This window comes from Chelonia mydas, chromosome 24 (genome assembly GCF_015237465.2).
Source record: "Chelonia mydas isolate rCheMyd1 chromosome 24, rCheMyd1.pri.v2, whole genome shotgun sequence".
Taxonomy (NCBI): Eukaryota; Metazoa; Chordata; order Testudines; family Cheloniidae; genus Chelonia; species Chelonia mydas.
In genome coordinates, this window is record NC_051264.2 from 15386881 (window position 1) to 15410666 (window position 23786).

Below are 23786 nucleotides of genomic sequence, written 5' to 3' on the forward strand. Positions count from 1 at the left end.
TGGCCATTTAGACAGCTGTTGTCCCCGCCTAGGTTTGCAGTTCCATGCTCCTGTGCCTAGGCAACAATCAAAACAGCTACGTGTTACATGGTGCTTTACATCAGGACATCTCAAACAGCTTTACATCATTCTCTCCATTAGACAGATGGGAAACTGAGGCACAGGGAGGGGAAGTGACTTGCCAAAGGTCACTCAACAGACCAATGGCAGAGCTAGGAATAGTCCCAGTCCAGTGGTCTCTCCACTAGGCCACACGGTTGCCATGTGATTCCTCAGGGCTCCTCTCCTCTCCTGTACATTGTGTTACAGTGAGGTGGGGGTAAGGTTAAGCTTTTGTCACGGTTAATTTTAGTAAAAGTCACGGACAGGTCATGGGCAATAACCAAAAATAATTGGGGGAAGGGGCTGATGGGGGGATGACTGAACTGGAGCCCCAGGGTGTGGGGGAAAGAGAGCCCGAGCCCCGCTGTGGGCGGAGGGTCCAGCACCTGCACCATGGCGGCTGACGGCTCCAGGGCCCGCTTGTGTCTCAGGGCTCTAAGTTACTCCCCAGGCGCCTCCAGGTCCGTTCCCCCCTCTTCCCCCCACCTGCATCAGCTCAGAGCTCCAGGGCCCCCGCCAGCTGACAGCTCCGGCCCCCCCATGCCCCAGGGCTGAGGCGGAAAGTGTCCCGGAGGTCTCTGAAAGTCCTGGAGTCTGTGAGCTCTGTGACATAATTTTATCCTTTAGGGTTAATGGTCGTGCGGTGAAACAGTCACAGTGTGTAGTTGCTAACAGGGCCGGGGAGAGAAATCTCAGCTGTGGTAGCTACAACGATCATTAAAGGCTGCCGGGCTGCAGGGATGGGACAGTGGCTGATGATGGGTTGTTCTGCAGGGAGAGTGTTACTGAGATTCAGCAGAGAGCGCCGTGCTGAACGGATAGGAGCGGGAGGCTCAGCAGGGGGCGCTGTGCTGCAGGGAATGTGGAGGGGACTCAGTAGGGGGCGCTGTGCTGCAGGGAGCGGGATGGGGGTGCAGCAGGGGGTGCTGTGCTGCAGGGAGTGGGGTGAGGGTTCCCTAGGGGGTGCTGTGCTGTGGGGAGCAGGGCAGGGAGCTCAACGGGCAGTGCTGTGCTGCAGGGAGTGGGGCAGGGGTCTCAGTAGGGGGCGCCGTGCTGCAGGGAGTGGGGCAGGGGTCTCAGTAGGGGGCGCCGTGCTATGGGGAGCGGGGCAGGGAGCTTGACGGGCAGTGCTGTTCTGCAAGGAGTGGGGTGGGATTTATAGTATGGGGCGCTTTCCCCTCACAGTCAGTGCTGGCCCCAGTGCCCCAGGATGGCGCTAGGGGTCACGGTGCTCAGTAGGGGGCACTGTCCCCCGGCCATCAGCGCTGGCCCCATTGACACAGTGCGGTATGTTCAAGGTGACAAAAGGCCAACTTAGCCTGTCACACCAACTGCAAAAGTCAGCAAAGCGGGAGACCAACAGACGGGACAGTCGGAGGGAAAAGAGCTGGGCTAAGGCTCCGGGCTCTGCAGGGCTCCGGGTGAAGTCCCAGGCTGGCACGACAATGAGCTGGGAGAGTCCAGAAGTGGGAGGACCACTCCACAGTTCAAATCCCCATTGCGCCTTTGAGTGATTAACGTCAATGGGACAAGACTCCTCCCACCCCTGGATATCGTGTATCTGGGGGTCACTAAATGGGAGCATCGGGATGGGGGGACTGAAAGAGACAAGCCTAACCAGCATGGCTGCAATGCCCACTGTCTTCTGGGACCCCAGGATCCACCGTGACACCACTGGGCCTTGTTCTCCTCGTCCTCAGAGACGTGCTGACCAGGCCAGGTTAGAGAGGCAGCCAGAGGACTCCACCAGCTCCAGCTGAATCCGCTAAACACCACATGGGATGAGAGATGGATTCCTACTGACACCCCCTCCCTCCTGGTTATTTCCCTTCTCCACGTAATTTCTCCTTTTGCCAGGGGTGACCGAAGGTCCCTAAAAGTGGGGGGGCCACTAACACCCAAACCGTGGCCCCCCCATGCTGCCCCTACCCCCAAACCCTTGCCCCTTGCACTGCCCCTTCCCCCCAAGATCCCACCCTCGCCCCTTCTCCCTGAGCCCCTGCCCTCACTCCGCCTCTTCCCCTGAGGCCCCACCCTGCACCGCCTCTTCCCCCCAACACCACGGCCCTGCTCGCTCCTCTCTGCCTCCTCCCACCGTCGTTCACCCTTACAGCCGTTAAAAAGGGGGAGGTATAAACCCTCCCATTTTTAAAAGTGTGGGGGCCATGGCCCCCCGGTACCCCCTGTTCTGGCTCCCCTGCCTCTCGCTTTCGTGCTTCCGCTGTCCGTTTGCCTCTGTCTGCTAAGGATTGAGCTTCACTGGCCAAGACAATTCTACCCTTTGCTCGTGGGCTGTGAGCCTGTGACCAATAAGGCAGCTAAAAGCGAGGCCTTAAACAACCAGATGCCAGCATGAGTTTGCCAGGCGTGGGATGAAAAATCAGAGGGGTAGCCGTATTAGTCTGTATCCACAAAAACAACGGTTTCCGGTGGCACTTTAAAGACTAACAGATTTATTTGGGCATAAGCTTTCGTGGGAAAAAACCCACTTCTTCAGGCACTCCAGGTGTGGGCGTGGTTGGTCAGACCATGGGCTGGGCCTGTGTTTCTCCAGCCTTGAGTCTGGAAGTGAGAGTCAGAGACAGAAGCTGCATTTTCTCCCTTTGCTGCTCTTTCCTCTCCCCTTTTGTGTGTGTTTGCCTGGATTTGCCTAAAACCAAGCAGGATCCAACTGTGACAACATCAACAGCAGCAGCCGCTCCAGCTCGTCTAAACTAACTGTCCCTCTTTCCCCCAAAAGGACAATTCATACCATCTCTGACGCCACCCTGCAGACTGGCAAGCAGGGGGCTCTCTACAGCCACAGGGAACATAAGAACGGCCAGACTGGGTCAGACCAAAGGTCCATCTAGTCCAGTATCCTGTCCTCTGACAGTGGCCAGTGCCAGGTGCCCCAGAGGGAATGAACAGAACAGGGAATCATCAAGTGATCCATCCCCTGTCGCCCATTCCCAGCTTCTGGCAAACAGAGGCTAAGGTCACCATCCCTGCCCATCATGGCTAATAGCCATTGATGGAATAAGGGAGATCGTTAAAATGAAAGCCCCATTCACGCTATTGCCCCTTTAGGCCAAGAGGTTCACCAGTACTTGCAGGGCTGTTTGCACTGGGAGGAGAAATCAAAGATACAAGACAGGTCTGGTCTTGGTGTGATCTTGTCTATTTACACAGAGCGCACACCCTGTCCTGATTTGCTGAACACAGCAGAAAGAAACAGCCGCAGACAGTTTCCATGCTCCGAAATCCCCAAGCCTGCCTCTCCAGTGAGCTCTGTGCCCATGAAGCTCTGTCCCTCTGCTCCCTCCAAGTCTACACTAGAGTTAGTTCGACCTAATTACATCCTGTGCGATGTAGTCAAGCCGACCGAAGCCCCACTGTAGACACAGCCAGGTCGACAGAAGAACTAATGAGCCGGAAGCCGGAGGGAGCGTGGGGGGGTTCCCCTCATGCACACAGGCTCACAGGAAGGGAGGAAAATGCCCCTGCCTTCTTCCAAGACCCTTATTGTGACCCAGTTCCCCCACACACACCCTGTGTCTCTCCTGGAAGTTCTAGGAAGAGACTCCTGCTCTAGATCAGAGATGGTGTAGAGAGCAGCAGGCTTGAGGCATCTGGGGTTCTTCCTCCCTTCCCTGTGGACTTGCTGAGATCTGCAAGGTGGGAGAAGCCCCATCAGGCTGATTGGGAGCTATTAACCATTCCACGGACTTCATGGGAATCTTCTTCTTTCTCTAAGGAAATTCTTTGGCTTCCTGTTGAGAAAATACAAACCCTTTAGTGGGATTTCACATGTCACACATTGTCTGGGCCCTTCTGTTCCCAGAAAAGCAGAGGGTGTCTCTCCTGGCATTACTATAAGGGCAGAATTAAGGTTATGTGCTTGTGGTTAAAGGAAAGTGTCACCTTAACTCCACCTCTCCCTGTTCCTGCCCAAACTCCCACTGCACCTTCACATGTGAGCTGGTGTCTATCTACTGTCTAAACTAACCATACATGGAATATCTCATTGCTTCTTCCCAGGCAGGCTGAGCAGTGCACTGGAGTTGCAACGGCTGGGTTAGATGCTTCCCAAGATACCTGAAGAGGGTATGGAAGCACTGAAGGCTGCTCTTGAGAAAGGAAACCTCATCGAAGCAGCTGCTAAAGCGAAAGAGGCTCTGGAGAGGGTTGATAAAATCACTCTCAAAATCGCTGTTACGGGGGAGGCGGGCTCTGGAATATCGTCCTTTGTCAACGCCATCCGGGGCATAAAGGATACAGATGATGGGGCTGCTGCGATAGGGGTCATTGAAACGACAGCGAATCCCACTTCTTACCCACATCCTAGATACCCAGATGTAATCGTCTGTGATCTGCCAGGGATCAATACCCCAAAATTTGAACCAGACAAATACTTCAAGCAGGTGAAGTTCAGCGACTACGACTTTTTCATCATCATCTCCAGCCCCCGCGTCACACGCCACAACATTCACCTCGCCCAGGAGATCCAGAAACAGGGGAAGAAGTTTTACTTTGTGCGCTCCAAGGTGGATGTGGATTTGACAAATGAAAAAGGACGCTATGACGAGAAGGGAATCCTGAAGCGGAGCAGTGCTCCTGTGAACAGGCCACGTCAGTACAGGGAGCGTGCGATCCTTGATACCATCAGAGAGAAGTGCATCAAAGACCTGGAAGAAGCAAAGGTAGCCTCCTCACGGGTTTTTCTTGTATCTAAATGGGACTTGGGCAAGTACGATTTTCCCACATTGCAGGAAACGCTTGTGGCTGAGCTCCCCAGTCTCAAGAGACGCACTCTTCTACGATCCCTGACCAAGATGATTAAAGAAACCTTGGAGAAGAAAAAAGAACAACTGCAAACGGAGATATGGCTGAAAAGTCTGCTGTCATGCGGAGTCGCTGCCGTTCCTCTCCCGGGTCTCTCCACTGTTTGTGATGTCGCCATGCTGGTGACGTCCCTGAAAGGGTTCTGCAGTGATTTCGGCCTTGATGAAAACTCTCTCACTACTCTCGCTAGACAGACTAACAAGCCCATTGCAGAGCTGAAGGCCGTTATAAAGTCCCCACTGAGTGAGGAAATAACAAAAGATCTTGTAATGAAGCTACTGACCAAGTGCGCAGCTGGGGCAATCAAATATTCTACATATTTCTTTAATTTTGTACCTGTGGTAGGTTCCGTGGTATCGGCAGCAGTTTCGCTCCCTACCACAAAGATCATGCTGCAGAATTTCCTGGATGATGTTGCTGCTGACGCTCTACGAGTGCTGGAGGTGGCTATGGAGGGAGACGTTTCAAAGTGAGAGAAACACCCGCAGCCCCTGAAAGGAAGAAACATCAGGACGTGGCTGAAAGGATCCAAGTAAAGACCCTGTTCCCGCTGGAGCTCAGAGCTCAGAGCTGTGGGAAGTCTCATGAAAATGCTGCTTTTCTGCATCAGGGGGGAAATTTCACCATAACTGAGCTCTAAGCCCCATTTCCACTGAGGTCTCCCACCCACTCTAAAAATGATGACACACATTCTCTGGGCCGTTCCTTCCCCAGAGGGGTGTTTCTCCCAGCATTACTATGGGGACAGAGTTAAGGTTATGTGCTTGTGCTGAGTGGAATGTTTGGCCACATCTATTCCAGTCAATAGCCAGTACACCAGCCTCTGCCTTCCCCCAGTGACCCATTGATTTGTTGCTTTTGTTCTCATAATGATTCACGGTCCGGTTCTGCTCCCCTTTCACCCCCCCAGAATGGGCCGCTCTTGTCTTGTAGAAATGATTTAATATTTCAATTATAATAAACGTGCATTTAATCTGGACTAAGAGCCCGTGTCTGAATTTCACCACTGCTAAAGGTCCATGGTTTACGGGCATTGCTCTGACAAGACAGGAGCTCTTCCCTCCGAGTGTCACTAACTGGGGGGTTAACGAGGGGGGAGGAATGCATCCATAGGGTGTTTGTGAGGAGAAGAAGCGAAACCCTGAACCAACAGCGTCGCCAGCAACAAGGGTCAGGTCTTTACCTTGGGGGATTCTCTACAGTTTCTTCACAGTGACTCGAGCCCCCACCCAGTAACCTAGGAAACTGTATCCCCTCTGGGCACCTTTGCTGGGCAAATCTGCACCCACTCGCCAGCACAGTCAACAGAGGGTTCAACAGAAGAACTTTGCTGGTGGAGGAAAGAGGAAGGACGGGGTGAGCTGGGACAAACGTTTACAGTTCAACACCTTCCCCCAGCTACTGTCTCAGGGCGCATCTGTCACAGCCTGACCAATTGGCCCCTGAGCGGCTGATCCAGTTTGTTCTGCCTCCCAGCCCCTCGCTCACAGTCTGTGGCTGCAGGAGAATCAGGGTCCCTGGGGCTCTACCCCCGTCCTGCTCTGATGATGTCAGAGGTGGGTATAAACCTGTGTGGGGTTTGACCTTAAACCTAACGCTGCCACCGCTCCGCCGTTCTGGGGCTGTTAGGATGATTTCAGCAGCTCGGACAGGGAGCCTGCACCAGAGTCTTTAGGTGAACGTAGACCCTGAACCCAGTCACTGTTCAGGCTTTGCCCAGCTGGTTCCCACCAGGGAACCCTCCAGAGTATCAGCCCAAGTACAAAACGTAGCCACATTTAACCCTGATGTCCCCAAACCATCCACACTTGATATGTAAACGAGCTACGGCCTCACTCAGTCCCTTTGCCCTCCAGCAGAAGCCAGCAGAGAGCTCCCTCTGGTACCTGCCTCTCTCATGGACTTCAGACCCCAGGGCTCCCACTCCTCCCCCCTGGGTCTGCCCCTAACTGGGTTCCCCCTCCCTTGTATCATCTCCTCCTGGCCCTGGCCCAGCTGGGGTCACTAATTATCATTAAGTCACCCTATCACCACCAGCGGGGGGCTAGCTGCCAGCTCGCAGGCCAGGCTGAGCTTGGCTTGCCTCAAAGGGCCGGCCAGCCTGTGACACCTCCCAGAACAAACCACCCCACTGCACGCACAGCGCAGAGAGAGGATGAGAGGCACCGAATCACACGTGACAGACGTCCGTCACCTCAGTTAGCACCCGACCGGAGAGTGCTCGGATCCCCGGGGGATGAGGTAGGGATCGGACCTTGGAGAGAATCCAGGCTGGTCTGGGAATCACAGAAACCGGCCTGAGTCTCAGGGGAAGAATCTCCCGGTCGCGTACTCAGGTTTGTTCTTCAATCATAAGACAAAATTAAGGTCCCCTCCCCTCACACCCGATTTGTCACCCTCTTGTGAACTGTTTGTCTTGCTCCCACAGCCCCATAATTCCTGCCTAATAATGAACTCTTCTCTCCTGAGCCTTTCACCACAGAGCTTTCTACATACGAATTAACCCTGTCGGCCTCTCGGGCGCAGCGCTGCTCCCAGTGGAGCTGGCGGGATTTGTGCCACAGACCTCAAAGGAGCAGGATTCCCCCTTTCACAGCGGGAAAGTGCAGCACAGAGAAAATAAGTGACTTGCTCAAGATTGCACAACAGCTGCAGACATCGAGCTCACAACGGAAACCAGGAGTCCTGGATCCCTGTGCTCCCGCTCTACGTTCAGACTTTATTACTTAATGAAGCAGCAGTAACATGCAATGCACAGTCCCTGCTGTTCCACCTAGAAAATACACTCTGTGCATTACCCTAATTAGCCACCGGATGTCACTGCTGTGCTACTGAAGGAAACGTTACCCACACTGGCCACCAGGTGTCAATGTTGCTCCATCAGAAATACCGACTGCCCCACCTCCTGGGGAAGGGCAGCCAATCAGAGCTGCTGCGGGAGACAGGCAGCTCTCTCCCCCTCCCCTCAGGAGGCAGAGGAGTGTTTGGGTAGGGGAGGGGAAGAGGGGACAAGACCATCCCCCCCCCGCCGGAGAGCTGCAGGAGGAGCGGCAGTGGGACTTGGGGGGCAGAGCCGATGTGGGGCTGGGGGTGTGCAATTAATGGCTGGTCTGGGGGAGGGGCAGATGTGGGGCTCGGCAGGGGGCACAAAACTAATAAATTATCATGTGGGGGTCTGGGGAGAAGGTAGAAGCTCCTTTCTACCCAGCCGCCACGAGAGTCAGAGTCACCTACTCTGTACGTCGGGGAGAGCCGGGAACAGTCATTATCTCTGACACACACACCGGGGCAGTGGGAGTTCAGAAACGAAAACCCACAGTGTCAACTTTTCAAAAATATCTCATGATTTTTGGACCAAACTTGTGGGTTTTGTAAAAAATCTCATGATTTTTTGGGTCTGACTTGCAATTTCTGAACATTCGGGGCTGGTGTCCTGCTCCCAGCACCTGGGATCCCCACACTGCAGCTGTCACAGCTGGTCACAGGATTGGTAGCGACACGTGGGATGGTGTCTCCAGCGCAGGCCCAGCGCCCCCAGTGCCAGGCCCTGGACGCTGGTTCCCAGGATGGGCGAGGAGCCACTGGGCAGTCATGGTTCAGCCCGTCCCGCTGCCTGACTCCTTCCCATGATGCAGGGCTCTGCACATGGGACTTACCCCAAAGCCCCTGCTCCCGGTGATGGTGCTGGGCTCTAAGGGACACATTCGTCTGGAGTCCCAGAACACAGTGGTTGTCGGGCGGACACTGTACCTCTGTGCCCGTGCTGCTGAGTGCGAGCTGCGCCAGGCACAAGGCAGGGAACGAGCTGTTCCAGCCAGCTCGGAGCTGAGCCTGGTCCCTCGCTGGGGCAGATGCTCTGGGAGGGGAGGACTCGGCCCAGCCGCGCTGCGCACAGCAGGGACGCATTCGGCCACTGGGGCGGCCACACCACACTCACGAGATGCACGATTCCCACAGGATTCTCCAACCCCCCCAGCATCCAGCCGCTCCCCTTGTTCCCCAGGGGGGACAGAGAAATCCTCTTTGTTCCTGACGGGGGGGCTGCTGTGCCCTGCACACGTCTGGAAACCTGACCCTTGGAACTGACCCTGCTCCGATTCACACCATCCTGCAGCGTGTCAGCCTCGGAGCAGCAGTGACACCTGGTGGCCAGTCGGGGTAATGCACAGAGTGTGTCCTTCCCCCCCCCACCCCCCCACCATGGGAGTAGCAGTGACACCTGGTGGCTAGTTGGGGGGATGCACAGAGCGTATTTCCCTTGGAGCAGCAGTGACTGGTGGGAATATGCCCCTGCTCTTCCTCCAGGTTTCCTGATGTCCAGATGCCTCCAGCCACCTCTCTCCTAAAGCCAGCAGGAACAGGGCTCTTGGCCTACAGCCCTCACAAGATCCCCAAGGACAGGAGATGTGAATGAGGACAAGGCTGGGCTTTGTCCCTTTGGGAGTCTTGGCCCATCTGGGAGCCGTTGCTGGAGAAGCTTCATCGTGCAGAGCCCAACTTCTCTGGGCTGAGCTGACTCTGTGTCTGCAGAGGAAAGAGCAAGTGAGACGTGACTGGTTACAGAAGCTCAGGTTCCCACGGGACCTGCTCTGCTGGAGACGAGTTTTTTATTACAGGAGGTGGAGAAAGTGACTAGGGGAGAGGCTGTTCTAGATCTGATTCTGACAAACAGGGAGGAACTGGTTGAGAATCTGAAGGTGGAAAGCAGCTACTCCCCTCTCCCTCCCCCTCACAGGTGCTGTCCTTGGTCAGTGGAGACCCAGAGTCCCGAGGAGCATTCTCATGAGATCACCTCCCACTCAGAGGGGAGGGGGGAGAAAAATCAAGCAACACTTTCACTGCTGATCACAGTTGCCACTCCACCATCTTCTGCTGCCACTTCAGTCTCTTGAGGTTCCACCCAGGTGTCAGTGACTTGAGCTGTGAGTGGGGGTGTGACGGTGGACCCCATAAGGCTTTAGGGAAATGTGCTTACAAATGTATATATATGACATAACTGGAATATGTTTTATGCTACATATGCCATGTAACATATCTCTGTAAAGCTTATGATCTACTGAATATATGCCTCCAATTTGTATGCATGTATCATTTTTGTGTTCAAAGTTATGAATATTGGCTGTAACTTGCTTGATTTCTAAGGAGCCTTAGTAAAAATATTTGGTCAGCTTTCTGAGAAAAGACTATTCTCAGTAAGTGCCCAATCAAGAACCACTTGAGCCAACAATGAATTTGGAGACGCCAGTCCACACCTGAGCTTTCCCAGGAATGTGGCTTGGCTGGTAAGGAATTGAGTCTTGCAAGGACATGTGACTTGCCCATGTGACTCCAAAACTTCATTTTGTAACAGGATTCTACACAGGGGGAGGGAGGGGTGTCCACCCAGAAGAGAAAGTCTATAAAAATCCCTGGGAGACCAGTGTAAAGCTGTGTATAAGCTTTACACAGGGTAAAACACATTTATTTGGGGTTTGGACCCCATTGGAAGTTGAGCATCTGAGTGTTAAAGACAGGAACACTTCCTAAACCTCTTCCAGGTGAGCCTACAGCTGTTAGGGACGTGGTTCAGACCTGGGTCTGGGTTTGCCGCAGGCTAGCGAGTCTGGCTCAAACCAGGCAGGGCTCTGGAGTCCCAAGCTGGCAGGGCAGCAAAGCAGGGGCAGAAGAAGTCTTGGCACATCAATTGGCAACCCCAAGGGGGTTTCTGTGATCCAACCCACCACAGGGGGAACCTCCCTGCTCACACAGGCGGGCAGTCTCTTCCACAGCAGACCTAAGCAGCACTTAGACCCGACGATTGCTCATTTAACAGAACAAAAGACTTTCAATGGAGCTTAGTTAGCTCTGTCTTTGAACGGTGGAGAGGGGCAGGTTAATAGCACATGGGACTCGTCAGCACAGCCCGCACCACCAGGCAACACGCCTGTCTCCACCTTCCCCACCCTCCCTCACTCTGCACTGGGCGCTGGCATCCCAACCCGCTGCTTAGCGAGTTCAGTTCAGCTGAGGGGACCCCCTCAATCCGGACAGGCGAAGCACAGTTCTGCTGCCCTTTGCTCACACAATAAGGATAACAACATTTCATGACCCCTGCACTTATGTGATTTGTAACCCAACACCAGCCAAAGTTGATCACATTGGCACACAGCTCTTTCTGGAAGAAAAAAGGGAAGAAAGAGAACCTGGGGAACTACAGACCGGTCAGCCTCACTTCAGTCCCTGGCAAAATCATGGAGTGGGCCCTCAAGGAATCCATTTTGAAGCGCTTGGAGGAGAGGAAGGTGCGATAACTGGCTCTGTGGATATGGTGAAAGCAGTGGCCGTGATATATCTTGACTTTAGCAAAGCTTTTGATACGGTCTCCCACAGTATTCTTGCCAGCAAGTTAAAGAAGTATGGGCTGGATGAATGGACTATAAAGGTGGATAGAAAGCTGGCTAGATCGTCGGCTCAATGGGTAATGTTTAGTTGGCAGCCGGTACCCGGGGTCGGTCCTGGGGCCAGTTTTGTTCAACATCTTTATTAATATCTGGATGATGGGATGGATTGCACCCTCAGCAAGTTCGCAGATCACACTAAACTCGGGGGAGAGGTAGATACGCTGGAGGGTAGGGATAGGGTCCAGAGTGACTTAGACAAATTGGAGGATTGGGCCAAAAGAAATCTGATGAGGTTCAACAAGGACAAGTGCAGAGTCCTGCACTTAGGAAGGAAAAATCCCATGCACCGCTACAAGCTGGGGACCGACTGGCTAAGCAGCAGTTTTGCAGAAAAGGACCTGGGGATTACAGTGATGAAAAGCTGGATATGAGTCAGCAGTGTGCCCTTGTTGCCAAGAAGGCCAATGGCATATTGGGCTGTATTTATAGGAATGTTGCCAGCAGATCGAGGGAAGTGATTTTCCCTCCCTATTTAGCACTGGTGAGGCCACACCTGGAGTATTGTGTCTAGTTTTGGTCCTCCCACTGCAGAAGGGATGTGGATAAATTGGAGAGAGTCCAGCGGAGGGCAACAAAGATGATTAGGGGCTGGGGCACATGACTTAGAAGGAGAGGCTGAAGGTACTGGGGTTATTTAGTCTGCAGAAGAGAAGAGTGAGGGGGGATTTGATAGCAGCCCTCAACTACCTGAAGGGGGGTTCCAAAGAGGATGGAGCTCGACTGTTCTCAGTGGTGGCAGATGACAGAACAAGGAGCAATGGTCTCAAGTTGCAGTGGGGAGGTCTAGGTTGGATATTAGGAAAAACTTTTTCACTAGGAGGGTGGTGAAGCACTGGAATGGGTTACCTAGGCAGGAGGTGGAATCTCCATCCTTAGAGGTTTTTAAGGCCCGTCTTGACAAAGCCCTGGCTGGGATGATTTAGTTGGTGTTGATCCTGCTTTGAGTAGGGGATTGGACTAGATAACCTACTGAGGTCTCTTCCAACCCTAATCTTCTATGATTCTATGGTCAATGCTGAACGGTGAAGGCATAAGGCTGCAGGGTTAGGTACCACCGCATAATCCGAGGTTTTGTCTCTTTTGCTGTTTGTAGCCACTTCAGAGATGCGTGGTCAGTTACTAGTATGAAGGGGCCGCCTACAAGATAGTATAGTAAGGCGTCCACGGCCCACTTGACGGCCAATGCTTCCTTCTCAACCACCACATAACTTCGGGTGGTTGAGAAGGGGGAACAGCTTACGGCTGATATATAATATAGGGTGTTCTTCCCCACTTACCTCCTGTGAAAGGACTGCCCCCAGGCCCACCTCCGACTCATCGGTCTATAGCAGGAACTCCCTGTCAAAGTCAGGGCTGAAGAGCACAAGTTCATGCCTCTTGCCAGCCAATTTTGCATTTCTTGGGGTTGGCCATCAGCCCGGCATCCCGCAGGGCCCGTAGGACGGCGGTGACCTGGTTGAGGTGGTCCTCCCAACAGCGGCTGTAAATTATCACATCGTCAAGGTACGTAGCCACAAAGGATTTGTGTTGCTGTAGGACCCCGTCCATCAATCTCTGGAAAGTGGCTGGTGCCCCATGAAGACCGAAAGGCATTCGGGTGAATTGATACCACCTGGTGGGGGTAGCAAAGGCAGTCTTCTCCCTAGAGCTCAGACTTAGGGGGAGTTGCCAATACCCCTTTGTGAGGTCCAGAGTACTGATGTACTGTGCGTCCCCCAGGCAGTCTAGTAGTACGTCAATCTGCAGCATTGGGTAGGCATCACATTTTGAAATATTACTGACCCTCCTAAAGTCGATGCAGAAGCGGACCGTCCCATCCGGTTTTGAGACCAAGACGATGGCGCTGCGCCAGTCACTTTGCGATTTCTCAATTACCCCGATGCGCCGGAGGTTGGTCCTGGCAGAAACCACCAGGGTCGGAGACCTCCTGGACTACGACAGGGGGGACTGGGTGGATCCCCGTGAGCTTGGTCGGCATATGGGGCTCTCTACCCTTCCGACCCCCCTGCACGTAGTCCAGGAGGTGGGGGCTGCCTTGTCACCCATTTCTCTGGTCTTTCTGCAGCGGGCCCTGCAAGAGGGCGTTCCCCGCCCACCCCTTACCCCGGGCCCTCTGGACCTTTTTCTTCAGCCCCTGTTCCATGACCACCACCACCCCTGGCCTCCCCGCTCCCACACTCCAAGCCGGCTGCACACCGTGAAGCCGGTTTGGTTCCGGACCGTGCCCAGAGACCAACTGCACATGCTCATGCTCCACACTCTGCATTTCCTCACCCCCGTGTCCCGCCCAATATGCGGGACTATTTACCACCTGTCGAGGGTGAGGAGACCCGCTGGGCCAGCCTTTATTCCACCTTCATGGAGCCATAAGCATGGGCGTCCACCTGGTGCGGTTCACCCCCATACCCAAGGCCTGCCCTTTCTGCGTCGTGAGGGAGAACCTGGTGCAAGCCTATCTTGAATGTGCCAAGTTGCAGCCCCTATTCCAGCTCAGTGGTTTGAGCATAGGCCTGCTAAACCCTGGGTTGTGAGTTCAATCCTTGAGGGAGCTATTTAGGGATCTGGTGCAAAAATTGGGGATTGGCCCTGCTTTGAGCAGGGGGTTGGACTAGACGACCTGCTGAGATCCCTTCCAACCCTGATATTCTATGATTTGATTCTATGAACCTCTTCCTGGCCCTGGCCAAAGGCACCATCTACAATATCAGCAGAAGGATGCTAGATGAGGGGGTGCTCCATGTCTGTGTGGCTTATTTGCTTTCCTCCCTGGTCTCATACATCTGGGCAGAGTTGCTCTGAGTGGCATCTGCTAGCTCCCTTGACAACTTTGAGGAGCAGTGGGCACTGTCCGGGGTTCTCTGCTTGGTGTACCCCTCTGTACCCCTAGTTTTGAACTTATGACCTTCACTCCTGTCCCTGTTATTCCTTAGCTGTCTCCCGTCTTCATTTGGTTCTTGGGTCCAGTGGTCCCTCCTGCTAGGCTGGGGGAGGGGCCTTTAGAAGTTCCAGGATTTCCAATAAGGCCTCACTACAGTTCCTGATTGCAGAATACAGTCAATCTGTTGCAAAAAAGTGGTTTATAGCATCATATGAACCAACCACTGTCAGAGCTCAATGCAACTACAGTCCGCACGCCCCAGGTTAGTCTAAGCAGTGTCAGTGATTCCCAGACATTTGGCCAGTCCTAAGCTCAGCCTCAACAGGCAAATCAGTGTATAAACTCTGCAGCAGTCGCTCAAACTGCAGCTCAGGAATACAACAAAAATATGACAGGAGCAATTTAAGAATTTAGTCTCCGGTTGGGGTTTAACAGCCAGATGCTTCCAAACCCTCCCAGGGTACAACTTTTATTATTATTTGCACCAGGGCAGCGCCTACTGAGATATGGGTCCCATTGTGCCAGGCGCGGGAAAGACCCAGACTGAAATCAGGGCTCCCATTGTATGCGGCACAGTGCAGTCCACATCCAAGATCTGGGACCCCATTGTGCCGAGCTCTGCACAGATCCTGCCCATATCGGGGCCCCCATTGTGCTGGCTGCTGCACGGGACCCTGACAGAGATCAAGGACCCAACCACATTGCACAGGCCTTGACTTAGATCAGGGTCATAGAATCATAGAATCATAGACTATCAGGGTTGGAAGGGACCTCAGGAGGTCATCTCGTCCAACCCCCTGCTCAAAGCAGGACCGATCCCCAATTAAATCATCCCAGCCAGGGCTTTGTCAAGCCAGGCCTTAAAAACTTCTAAGGAAGGAGATTCCACCACCTCCCTAGGTAACGCATTCCAGTGTTTCACCTACCCTCCTAGTGAAAAAGTTTTTCCTAATATCCAACCTAAATCTCCCCCACTGCAACTTGAGACCATTACTCCTTGTTCTGTGATCTGCTATCACTGAGAACAGTCTAGATCCATCCTCCTTGGAACCCCCTTTCAGGTAAGCTGAAAGCAGCTATCGAATCCCCCCTCATTCTTCTCTTCCGTAGACTAAACAATCCCAGTTCCCTCAGCCTCTCCTCATAAGTCATGTGTTCCAGTCCCCTAATAATTTTTGTTGCCCTCTGCTGGACGTTTTCCAGTTTTTCCACATCCTTCTTGTAGTGTGGGGCCCAAAACTGGACACAGTACTCCAGATGAGGCCTCACCAATGTCGAATAGAGGGGAACAATCACATCCCTTGATCTGCTGGCAATGCCCCTACTTACACATCCCAAAATGCCATTGGCCTTCTTGGCAACAAGGGCACACTGTTGAATCATATCCAGCTTCTCGTCCACTGTAACCCCTAGGTCCTTTTCTGCAGATATGTGCTATCATTGTATGTGAAGTTGTTAAGTATTGCTGGATGTGTTACTGAAATATGTTGTGAGGTTGGGAACACCCAGAATCAGCCTTTCAGGCACAACAATGATGTAGCTGGACAGCAGTTCATGGCTCGTCAACACCCACCAAGGAAAGAATCCACTATCCCAGAGACTGTATGCAATGGAGACTTCTCAAAGAGATCACCTAAGCAATGGAGACTGCTTGACCTATGGGGACTAACTGACCCCCAGGTAGCAGCATAGATCTTTTCAGCAAGCTTCAAGAAACTGTAAAGAGGGGAAGAGACATCATCACTTGGCCTCACTCCCCCCACGACTCAACACTTGGAAACATGTCTGGTGGACAAAGATTTTGAACTGCGGGGGTGCTCCCAAGCTGGAGGAGAGTCCCAGCCTACGTATTGAGGACCTGTTTGTACCATCTGTCAGGGGAGGACGCTGCTTAATTCAAATCCTGTTTAGTTTGTCCAATGTAAACTGCAAGTTTATTTTTGTTGCTTAAGTAACCACCTCCAATCTCTACGCTTGCCACTTATAATCACTTAAAATCTATCTTTGTGTAGGTAATAAACCTCTTCTATATTTTACCTAAAACAGTGTGTTTTGGTTGAAATGCTTGGAAAAACTGCTCAGGTTGCAAAGGGTGGTGCACGTCCAGTTTCCTTTGTAGAAGTGGTGAACTGGGTAATGAACTCACACTTGCCAGGCTTCTGACCAGGGCAAGACCATACAGCTGTGAAGTGCAAGGCTGGGAAGCTGGGGGTGGGGGAGCTGCTGGAACCTCGCTATTGTTGGTTCATGAGTGGCTGGGAGAAGCATTCATGGAACTCAGCTGGGTATTTCCCTGCCTGTGGATGGCTGTGTCAGTGCAGTGCCTGTCAGAGGTGTATAGCTTGACATCAGCATCACAGTGTGAGAGGCAGCCTAAACTGGTGGGAAATAGGGGCTCAGCAGCCCCACACTTCATGTTGCACACCGGGGACCTCATCACAGTAATATCTTGTATGGAACCATCTTCTGTTGCGGAGGGAGAGAAGCTTTCACGCAGCTGTTGGATGGACGCCAGGCTAAACAGCTTCAAATGCCAGTCCCTCGCCTGTGTTTCTATGCAAGAATTAAGGTCATCCAGAGTTTTGTTTACTGACTGAGAGCCAGGCCCACTTCCTGGCTTTCTCCCATTTCTGGGAAAGGGGAAGCTCAGCCTGTTGCTTTCGGTTTCCATCAGAGTCAGATGGAAATGCAGGCTCCAAACTGGCTCCTGAGACAGTCACAAGCTCCCTGTCAATCAGATGGGACTGTCTGAAGGAGGAAAGATTCTCCATTGCCTGCACGTGGAAAACTCATTCACACCAATGCAAAGCGTACAGCTCGACTGAGCCACAATAGCAGCTCCAGACCCTTTTTGCACTGGTGCAAATGACGACACAAGATGGTTCTGTTCCCTGTGTTCAATATCTTCAACAATGATTTAGATAATTGCATGGAGAGTACATTTATACACTTTGTGTATTCTGTGTGATACCAAGTTGAGAGGGGTTGCAAGTGCTTTGGAGGATAGAATTAAAATTCAAAATGATCTGGAGAAACTGGAGAAATGGTCTGAAGTAAACAGGATGAAATTCAATAAGGACAAATGCAAAGTGCTCCACTTAGGAAAGAACAATCAGTTGCACACACACAAAATGAGAAATGACTGCCTAGGAAGGAGTACTGCGGAAAGGGATCTCGGGGTTCTAGGGGATCACAAGTTAAAGGTGAGTTAACAGTGCTGCAAAACAAGCAAACGTCATTCTGGGATCTGTTAGCAGGAGTGTTGTAAGCAAGACCTGAGAAGTAATTCTTCCGCTCTACTCTGCACTGATTAGGCCGCAAATGGAGTCTTGTGTCCAGTTCTGGGCCCCACATTTCAGGAAAGATGTGGAGATATTGGAGCAAGTCCAGAGAAGAGCAAGAAAAAAAACATGAGCTATGAGGGAAGATTGAAAACACTGGGATTGTTCAGTCTGGAGAAGAGAAGACTGAGAAGGGACATGATAACAGTTTTCAAGTACATAAAAGGTTGTTACAAAGAGGAGGGAGAAAAATTGTTCTTCTGAACCTCTGAGGATAGAACAAGGAGAAATGGGCTTAAATTGCAGCAAGGGCGGTTTAGACTGAACATTAGGAAACCCTTCCTGTCAGGGTGGTTAATCACTGGAATAATTTGCCCAGGGAGGCTGTGGAATCTCCAGCACTGGAAAAAACAACGAGGAGGACTTGTGACACCTTAGAGACTAACAAATTTAGTTGGGCATAAGCTTTCGTGGGTTATAACCCACTTCATCAGATGCATGGAGTGGAAAATATAGTAGGAAGATATATATACATAGTGCATGAAAAGACGGGAGTTGCCTTACCATGTGTGGGGTCAGTTCTAACGAGACAATTCAATTAAAGTGGGATATTATCAACAGGAGAAAAAATCACTTTTGTAGTGGTAATCAGGGTGGCCCATTTCAAACAGTTGACAAGAAGGTGTGAGTAACAGTAGGGGGAAATTAGCATGGGGAAATTTAGTTTTTGTAGTGACCCATCCAGTAGGGGGAGGGATAACTCAGTGGTTTGTGCATTGGCCTACTAAACCCAGGGTTGTGAGTTCAATCCTTGAGGTGGCCATTTGGGGATTAGTCCTGCTTTGAGTAGGGGATTGGTCTAGATGACCTCCTGAGGTCCCTTCCAACCCTGATATTCTGTGATCCACTCCCAGTCTTTTTTCAGGTCTAATTTCATGGTGTCCAGTTTGCAAATGAACTCCAGTTCTGCAGTTTCTTGTTGGATTCTGTTTCTGAAGTTTGTTTGTTGAAGAATTGCCACTTTTAAGTCTGTTATTGAGTGTCCAGGGAGGCTGAAGTGTTCTCCAACTGGGTTTTGAATGTTATAATTCTTGACGTCGGATTTGTGTCCATTTATTCTTTTGCCTAGAGATTGTCCGGTCTGGCCAATGTACATGGCAGAGGGGCATTGGAGGTTTTCAAGATCAGGTTAGACAAACCCCTGCCAGGGATGGTCTAGATAATACTTAGTCCTGCCATGGGTGCAGGGGACTGGACTAGATGACCTCTTGAGGTCCCTCCAGTCCTACGATTCTATGATTCTATGGCTGAGAATCAGCCCAGTACCTGATTGCCTCAGGTCTTCCAAAGCAGGAGACAGATTGCCAGGGGACCAATTCCCCATGTTTCTCTTTGTGCACCGGACCCGGGGTGGGAGCAGAGAGTTCAGGGTTTCAGGTCTATTCTCTACTTGGAAGAAGGCTGAGGAAGGGGTTACCAGGCTGCCCTGGGGAGAAGAGAAGAGGACCTCCAATTGCTGAGGACAGAATGATTCACTCTGCAGCTGTGGATAGATGTAACCCTCCTGCCAGTCAGAGTTGGCAGCAAAAAGGGCTGGGCTCAGTATCGAGGGGGTTCCTTTTCAACAATACAACACAAAAATGGCTCGAGTCCCCACCCAGTGACCTGGGACAATTACACACCACCCCCTGGGCGCCTTTAAGAGGCAATACTTCCCCACTAGCAAGCACAGAGTCTGAGTGTAGCAAAGAAACTTTTAATAAAAGGAGGGAAGTAACTTGGCATTAATTTGGGAAAACACCACAACCAGAGTTCATGCACATAAACCATGAGCAAAAGTCCCACCCCCAAGTGGGTTGGCCAGTGTCTTTTTCCCTCAAGTTCAGCAACCCAAAAGTCCCTTCAACCTGCCTGTCCCTTCTCTGCACCCCACTCACAGTTGCTGTCCTTGGTCAGTGCAGCCCCAGAGTTCAGAGGTGCATCTGCAGAGTTCACCTCCCACCCAGGGGCTGGGGTAAAGAGGCCCCTTTCTCACTCTGCTGCCCAGGCACTCACTCACCACTCCTCTCCACTGGCTGCCCTGCTGGATGCAACATCTTCAGCAGGGACGTCCTTAGGATTTATGGGGCCCTACGCAGTATTGTTAAACTGGTGCCCCTATGCCCGACAGCAGCCCGGGCGCACAGCCCGGGGGGGAGGGACAAGGCAGTAAAGGATAGCGAGCCGCCCGGCCCGCCTCATGGCAGCGGAGAGTCACAGTTCCCCGCAGAGACCCCCGTACCCTCTCCCTCAGGCAGAATGTGCAGCACCGACGCATTCGGCTCTGTGAATACGGGCCCTTCCTAAGGAGACTGGAGCGCGCACTGGGTGTGCGGGAGCCGACCTGCTCTTACCTGCTGTCATGGGCGGTGGGTGAAACTGTCACTCGGGGATGTTAGCTCCCCAGCCCACCTGTGGCCCCGCCCATACTCCACTCCTGCTCCGCCCCAGACCCCGCCCCCACTCTGCCCAGGCCCCGCCCTCTCCCCACTGTCTCCCTCCTCTCTTCCCTCCCCCTTCCTGATCACCCCCTTCCAGTCAAATTCCTGAACCCAAATGAAGCAAATGACATTTGAAAAAAACACTCTTCTGCCATTTCTTTCTCAAGAAAATGGAGCATGTTTCTCACCGCATGCCAGAAGGGGAAGACTGGACAGGCAGAAGGTACCTAATTAAAAGCACTAAACTTGGGAATAAAAAACCCCAGTCACGGGTTTTTTGATATGCCCTGAAGTTTGTCAGAGATTTATCTGCAAAAACTTTGTCGTAAGGGCGAGTCAGCCGTCTTGCTGAATACAACGTTAAATATTATGGAATACATGATGCAGCTCTTCTCTGTTTCACATTGTCTCAATCAGTTTGTCTAAGCTGATTTTATATTTTAAATGTACTCTTAAGCCTTCAGAAAGTAATCATTCCCGATGACTACATATTTACCTCACTGAAACAAAGACATTATTTTCAATTAATCAGTCACAGAGGTTTCAGGTGTTCATAACAACGTTCATTGCTTTTAGAAAAAGGGAACCCTAATTTACTTTGTGTGATCTCCAGAACAATAGACATGTTTATGAAATTTCACCAACTTTAAAAAATATGTTTCCAAAGATTTTAGGCATATTAAAGGATTTGATATCTTACGAAGGTCCTGATTTTGCTAGAGGGTTCTCTTAAAACTAGTTCATCAAATAGTCAGAAGTAAAGAAATGGAAACTCATTGTCTATCTATCTGGCAGGAAAGGGGTGGACGAGGAGCTGTGGGGTGGACGGGAGCTGATGGGAGAAATGGATGAAACGGCAGGGAACTGTGACTCTCTGCTGCCGTGAGGCGGGCCGGGTGGCTCGGTATCCTTTACTGCCTCGTCCCCCACCCAGGTTGCGAGCCCAGGCTGCCATTGGGCATAGGGGCACCAGTTTAATAATTCTATGTAAGGCCCCATAAATCCTAAGGACGGCCCTGGCACTGCCCATGAACGTAAGTCAATAACATCCCTACTTGTGCTACAGACTCTTGATAACAGCCAGTCTCGCATTTAGAGATCCAGGAGATCTGGGTTCGAATCCGCCACCGACTCCTCTTGTGACATGGGACAAATCACTAGATTTTCAAGAATCAACGCACCATGAGCGCCCAGTGCACTGGCTAACAGGGGGACACGATTCATGTGGGTAGGAGTTTCATAGATTCATAGATATTAAGGTCAGAAGGGGCCATGATGATCATCTAGTCTGACCTCGTGCACAACGCAGGCCACCGAATCTCACCCACCCACTCCTGCGATAAACCTCTCTCCTAGTCCCCTACTCTAACCACTAGACCCCTCTCTTCCCAGAGCCGGCACAGAACCCAGTTATCCTGGCTCCCAGCCCCCCTGCTGTAACCATTGGATAGGATATAGACAGCCCTAGACAAATTAGAGGATTGAGCCAAAAGAAATCTGATGAGGTTCAACAAGGGAGGGATAGCTCAGGGGTTTGAGCATTGGCCTGCTAAACCCAGGGTTCTGAATTCAATCCTTGAGGGGGCCATTTAGGGATCTGGGACAAAAATTCGGAATTGGTCCTGCTTTGAGCAGGGGGTTGGACTAGATGACCTCCTGAGGTCCCTTCCAACCCTGATATTCTATAATTCTAAGGACAAGTGCAGAGTCCTGCACTTAGGACGGAAGAATCCCATGCACCGCTACAGACTAGGGACCGAATGGCTCGGCAGCAGTTCTGCAGAAAAGGACCTAGGGGTTACAGTGGACGAGAAGCTGGATATGAGTCAACAGTGTGCCCTTGTTGCCAAGAAGGCCAATGGCATTTTGGGATGTATAAGTAAGGGCATTGCTTTGGGACTAACGGTGAGAGATTCTTTTCTGGGTTGCGGCTTGTTAATCCATAGGTGCAACCAGGAGGGGAGGAGGGTGTAGTGGGGGGTGACATGCCTTCCACAGTTTAGTAGGGGGCACTGTGCTGAAAGGAGCTGGTCAGGGGATAATTGGGCAGTGCTGTGTTTCTGGGAGATTAAGCCGCAAAAACCTTCATTAACACAGAGAAAAGGTGCCCAGCGATACCTTGGGCCCTTCCAGAATGTCAAGTTCAGCAAAACTCAAATGTCTGAAGACCATGAAATGCAGAGTTAAGGTAAATGCTTTATCTTAGCTCTGCCCCCACCCCTCAGTGCTGCCAATAGCCACTGGGACTTGTCCATGTGAACTCCAGCTGCAGTCACTGTATGAGGTGTAGTTCTCCTGAATGAGGGAAGAATAAGCAGGAGCCGATTAGGAGAACTGTGATTGTGATCTGAGGAGATCTGGGTCTGATTCCCCCAGGAGGGTGATCAAAGGAACGAGGTGCCCACGGCCCCTGGAGGTTCCGGTCCGCATCGTTTCCGTACAGAATTGAGCAGATTGGGTCAGTAGCAGGGCATTGGGGTCTTCTTGCCACGGGGACTGTCAGCAGCGAGGTGGGATATGAGCGCAGGCTGTGCATTTCATGATGACCAGGGGAAAGTACACGTCTAGGGGCTATCCTGTGTGCGAGGGTGACGGGGCTGGAAAAGGGGATGCGGGGGGTTCGAAGTTTACAGGCGTGGTGTTCTGTCGGGGAGCAGGCTCCGTGTCTGAGCATATGACAAGTGCAGGTAGCGCCAGGGAATAACACCGACCAGGCAGAGTGGGCGTGGGCATGTTCTGAGCTCAGGGGGCCTCGCTCAACGGGGGCAGAGCTAAGGTGGGGTGGGCCTTTGCCCTAACTCCTGCTTTTCAGAAGTTGGAGTCCGGCTGAACTCACTGCTCTGGAAGGGCAGGAGCTCTCGCTGGGCAACCTGAACGCTGCCTCAGTGAAGCTTTTGCTATCTAACTTCCTAGTGTTTTAAACCGAAAGAGAAATGGTTCTTGGTGGGAGTTCGTGGCCATTTAGACAGCTGTTGTCCCCGCCTAGGTTTGCAGTTTCATGCTCCTGTGCCTAGGTAACAATCAAAACAGCTACGTGTTACACGGTGCTTTACATCAGGACATCTCAAACAGCTTTACATCATTCTCTCCATTAGACAGATGGGAAATTGAGGCGTGGGGAGGGGAAGTGTTTTGTGCAAGGTCACCCAACAGACCAGTGGCAGAGCTAGGAATAGTCCCAGTCCAGGGGTCTCTCCAGTAGGCCACGCAGTTGCCATGTGATTCCTCAGGGCTCCTCTCCTCTCCTGTACATTGTGTTACAGTGGGGTGGGAGTAAGGTTAAGCTTTTGTCACGGTTAATTTTAGTAAAAGTCAGGGACAGGTCAGGGGCAGTAACCAAAAATAATGGGGGGAGGGGCTGACGGGGGGATGACTGAAGCTCGAGCCCCCCGGTGGTGGGGAAAGAGAGCCCGAGCCCCGCTGTGAGTGGGGGGTCCAACACCTGCACCTTTGCAGCTGACAGCTCCAGGGCCCACGGTGCCTCAGGGCCCTAAGTCCCTGCCCAGGTGCCTCCGGGTCCCCCCCCATACACCACCTGCAGCAGCTCAGAGCTCCGGGGCCCCTGCTGGCTGACAGCTCCGGCCCGCCCCCCACACCCTAGGGCTGAAGTGAAAAATGTCCCGGAGGTCTCTGAAAGTCATGGAATCCGTGAGCTCTGTGACATAATTTTATCCTTTAGGGTTAATGGTCGTGCGGTGAAACGGTCACAGTGTGTAGCTGCTAACAGGGCCGGGGAGAGAAATCTCAGCTGTGGTAGCTACAACGATCATTAAAGGCTGCC

At 52.1% G+C, this 23786-nt stretch overlaps 1 protein-coding gene across 1 annotated transcript in view; it reads left to right on the top strand.

Annotated features, from left to right (window-relative positions):
• The window catches only part of LOC102934975, a 31094-nt gene that overhangs the window by 1841 nt on the left and 5467 nt on the right, over positions 1 to 23786 (top strand). Inside the window, exons 2-3 of the mRNA XM_043535596.1 lie at positions 4123 to 5395; positions 21886 to 21910. Of these exons, the coding sequence (XP_043391531.1) occupies positions 4164 to 5395; positions 21886 to 21910 (1257 nt within the window). The 5' untranslated portion in view covers positions 4123 to 4163. The remainder of the gene's footprint in view (positions 1 to 4122; positions 5396 to 21885; positions 21911 to 23786) is intronic.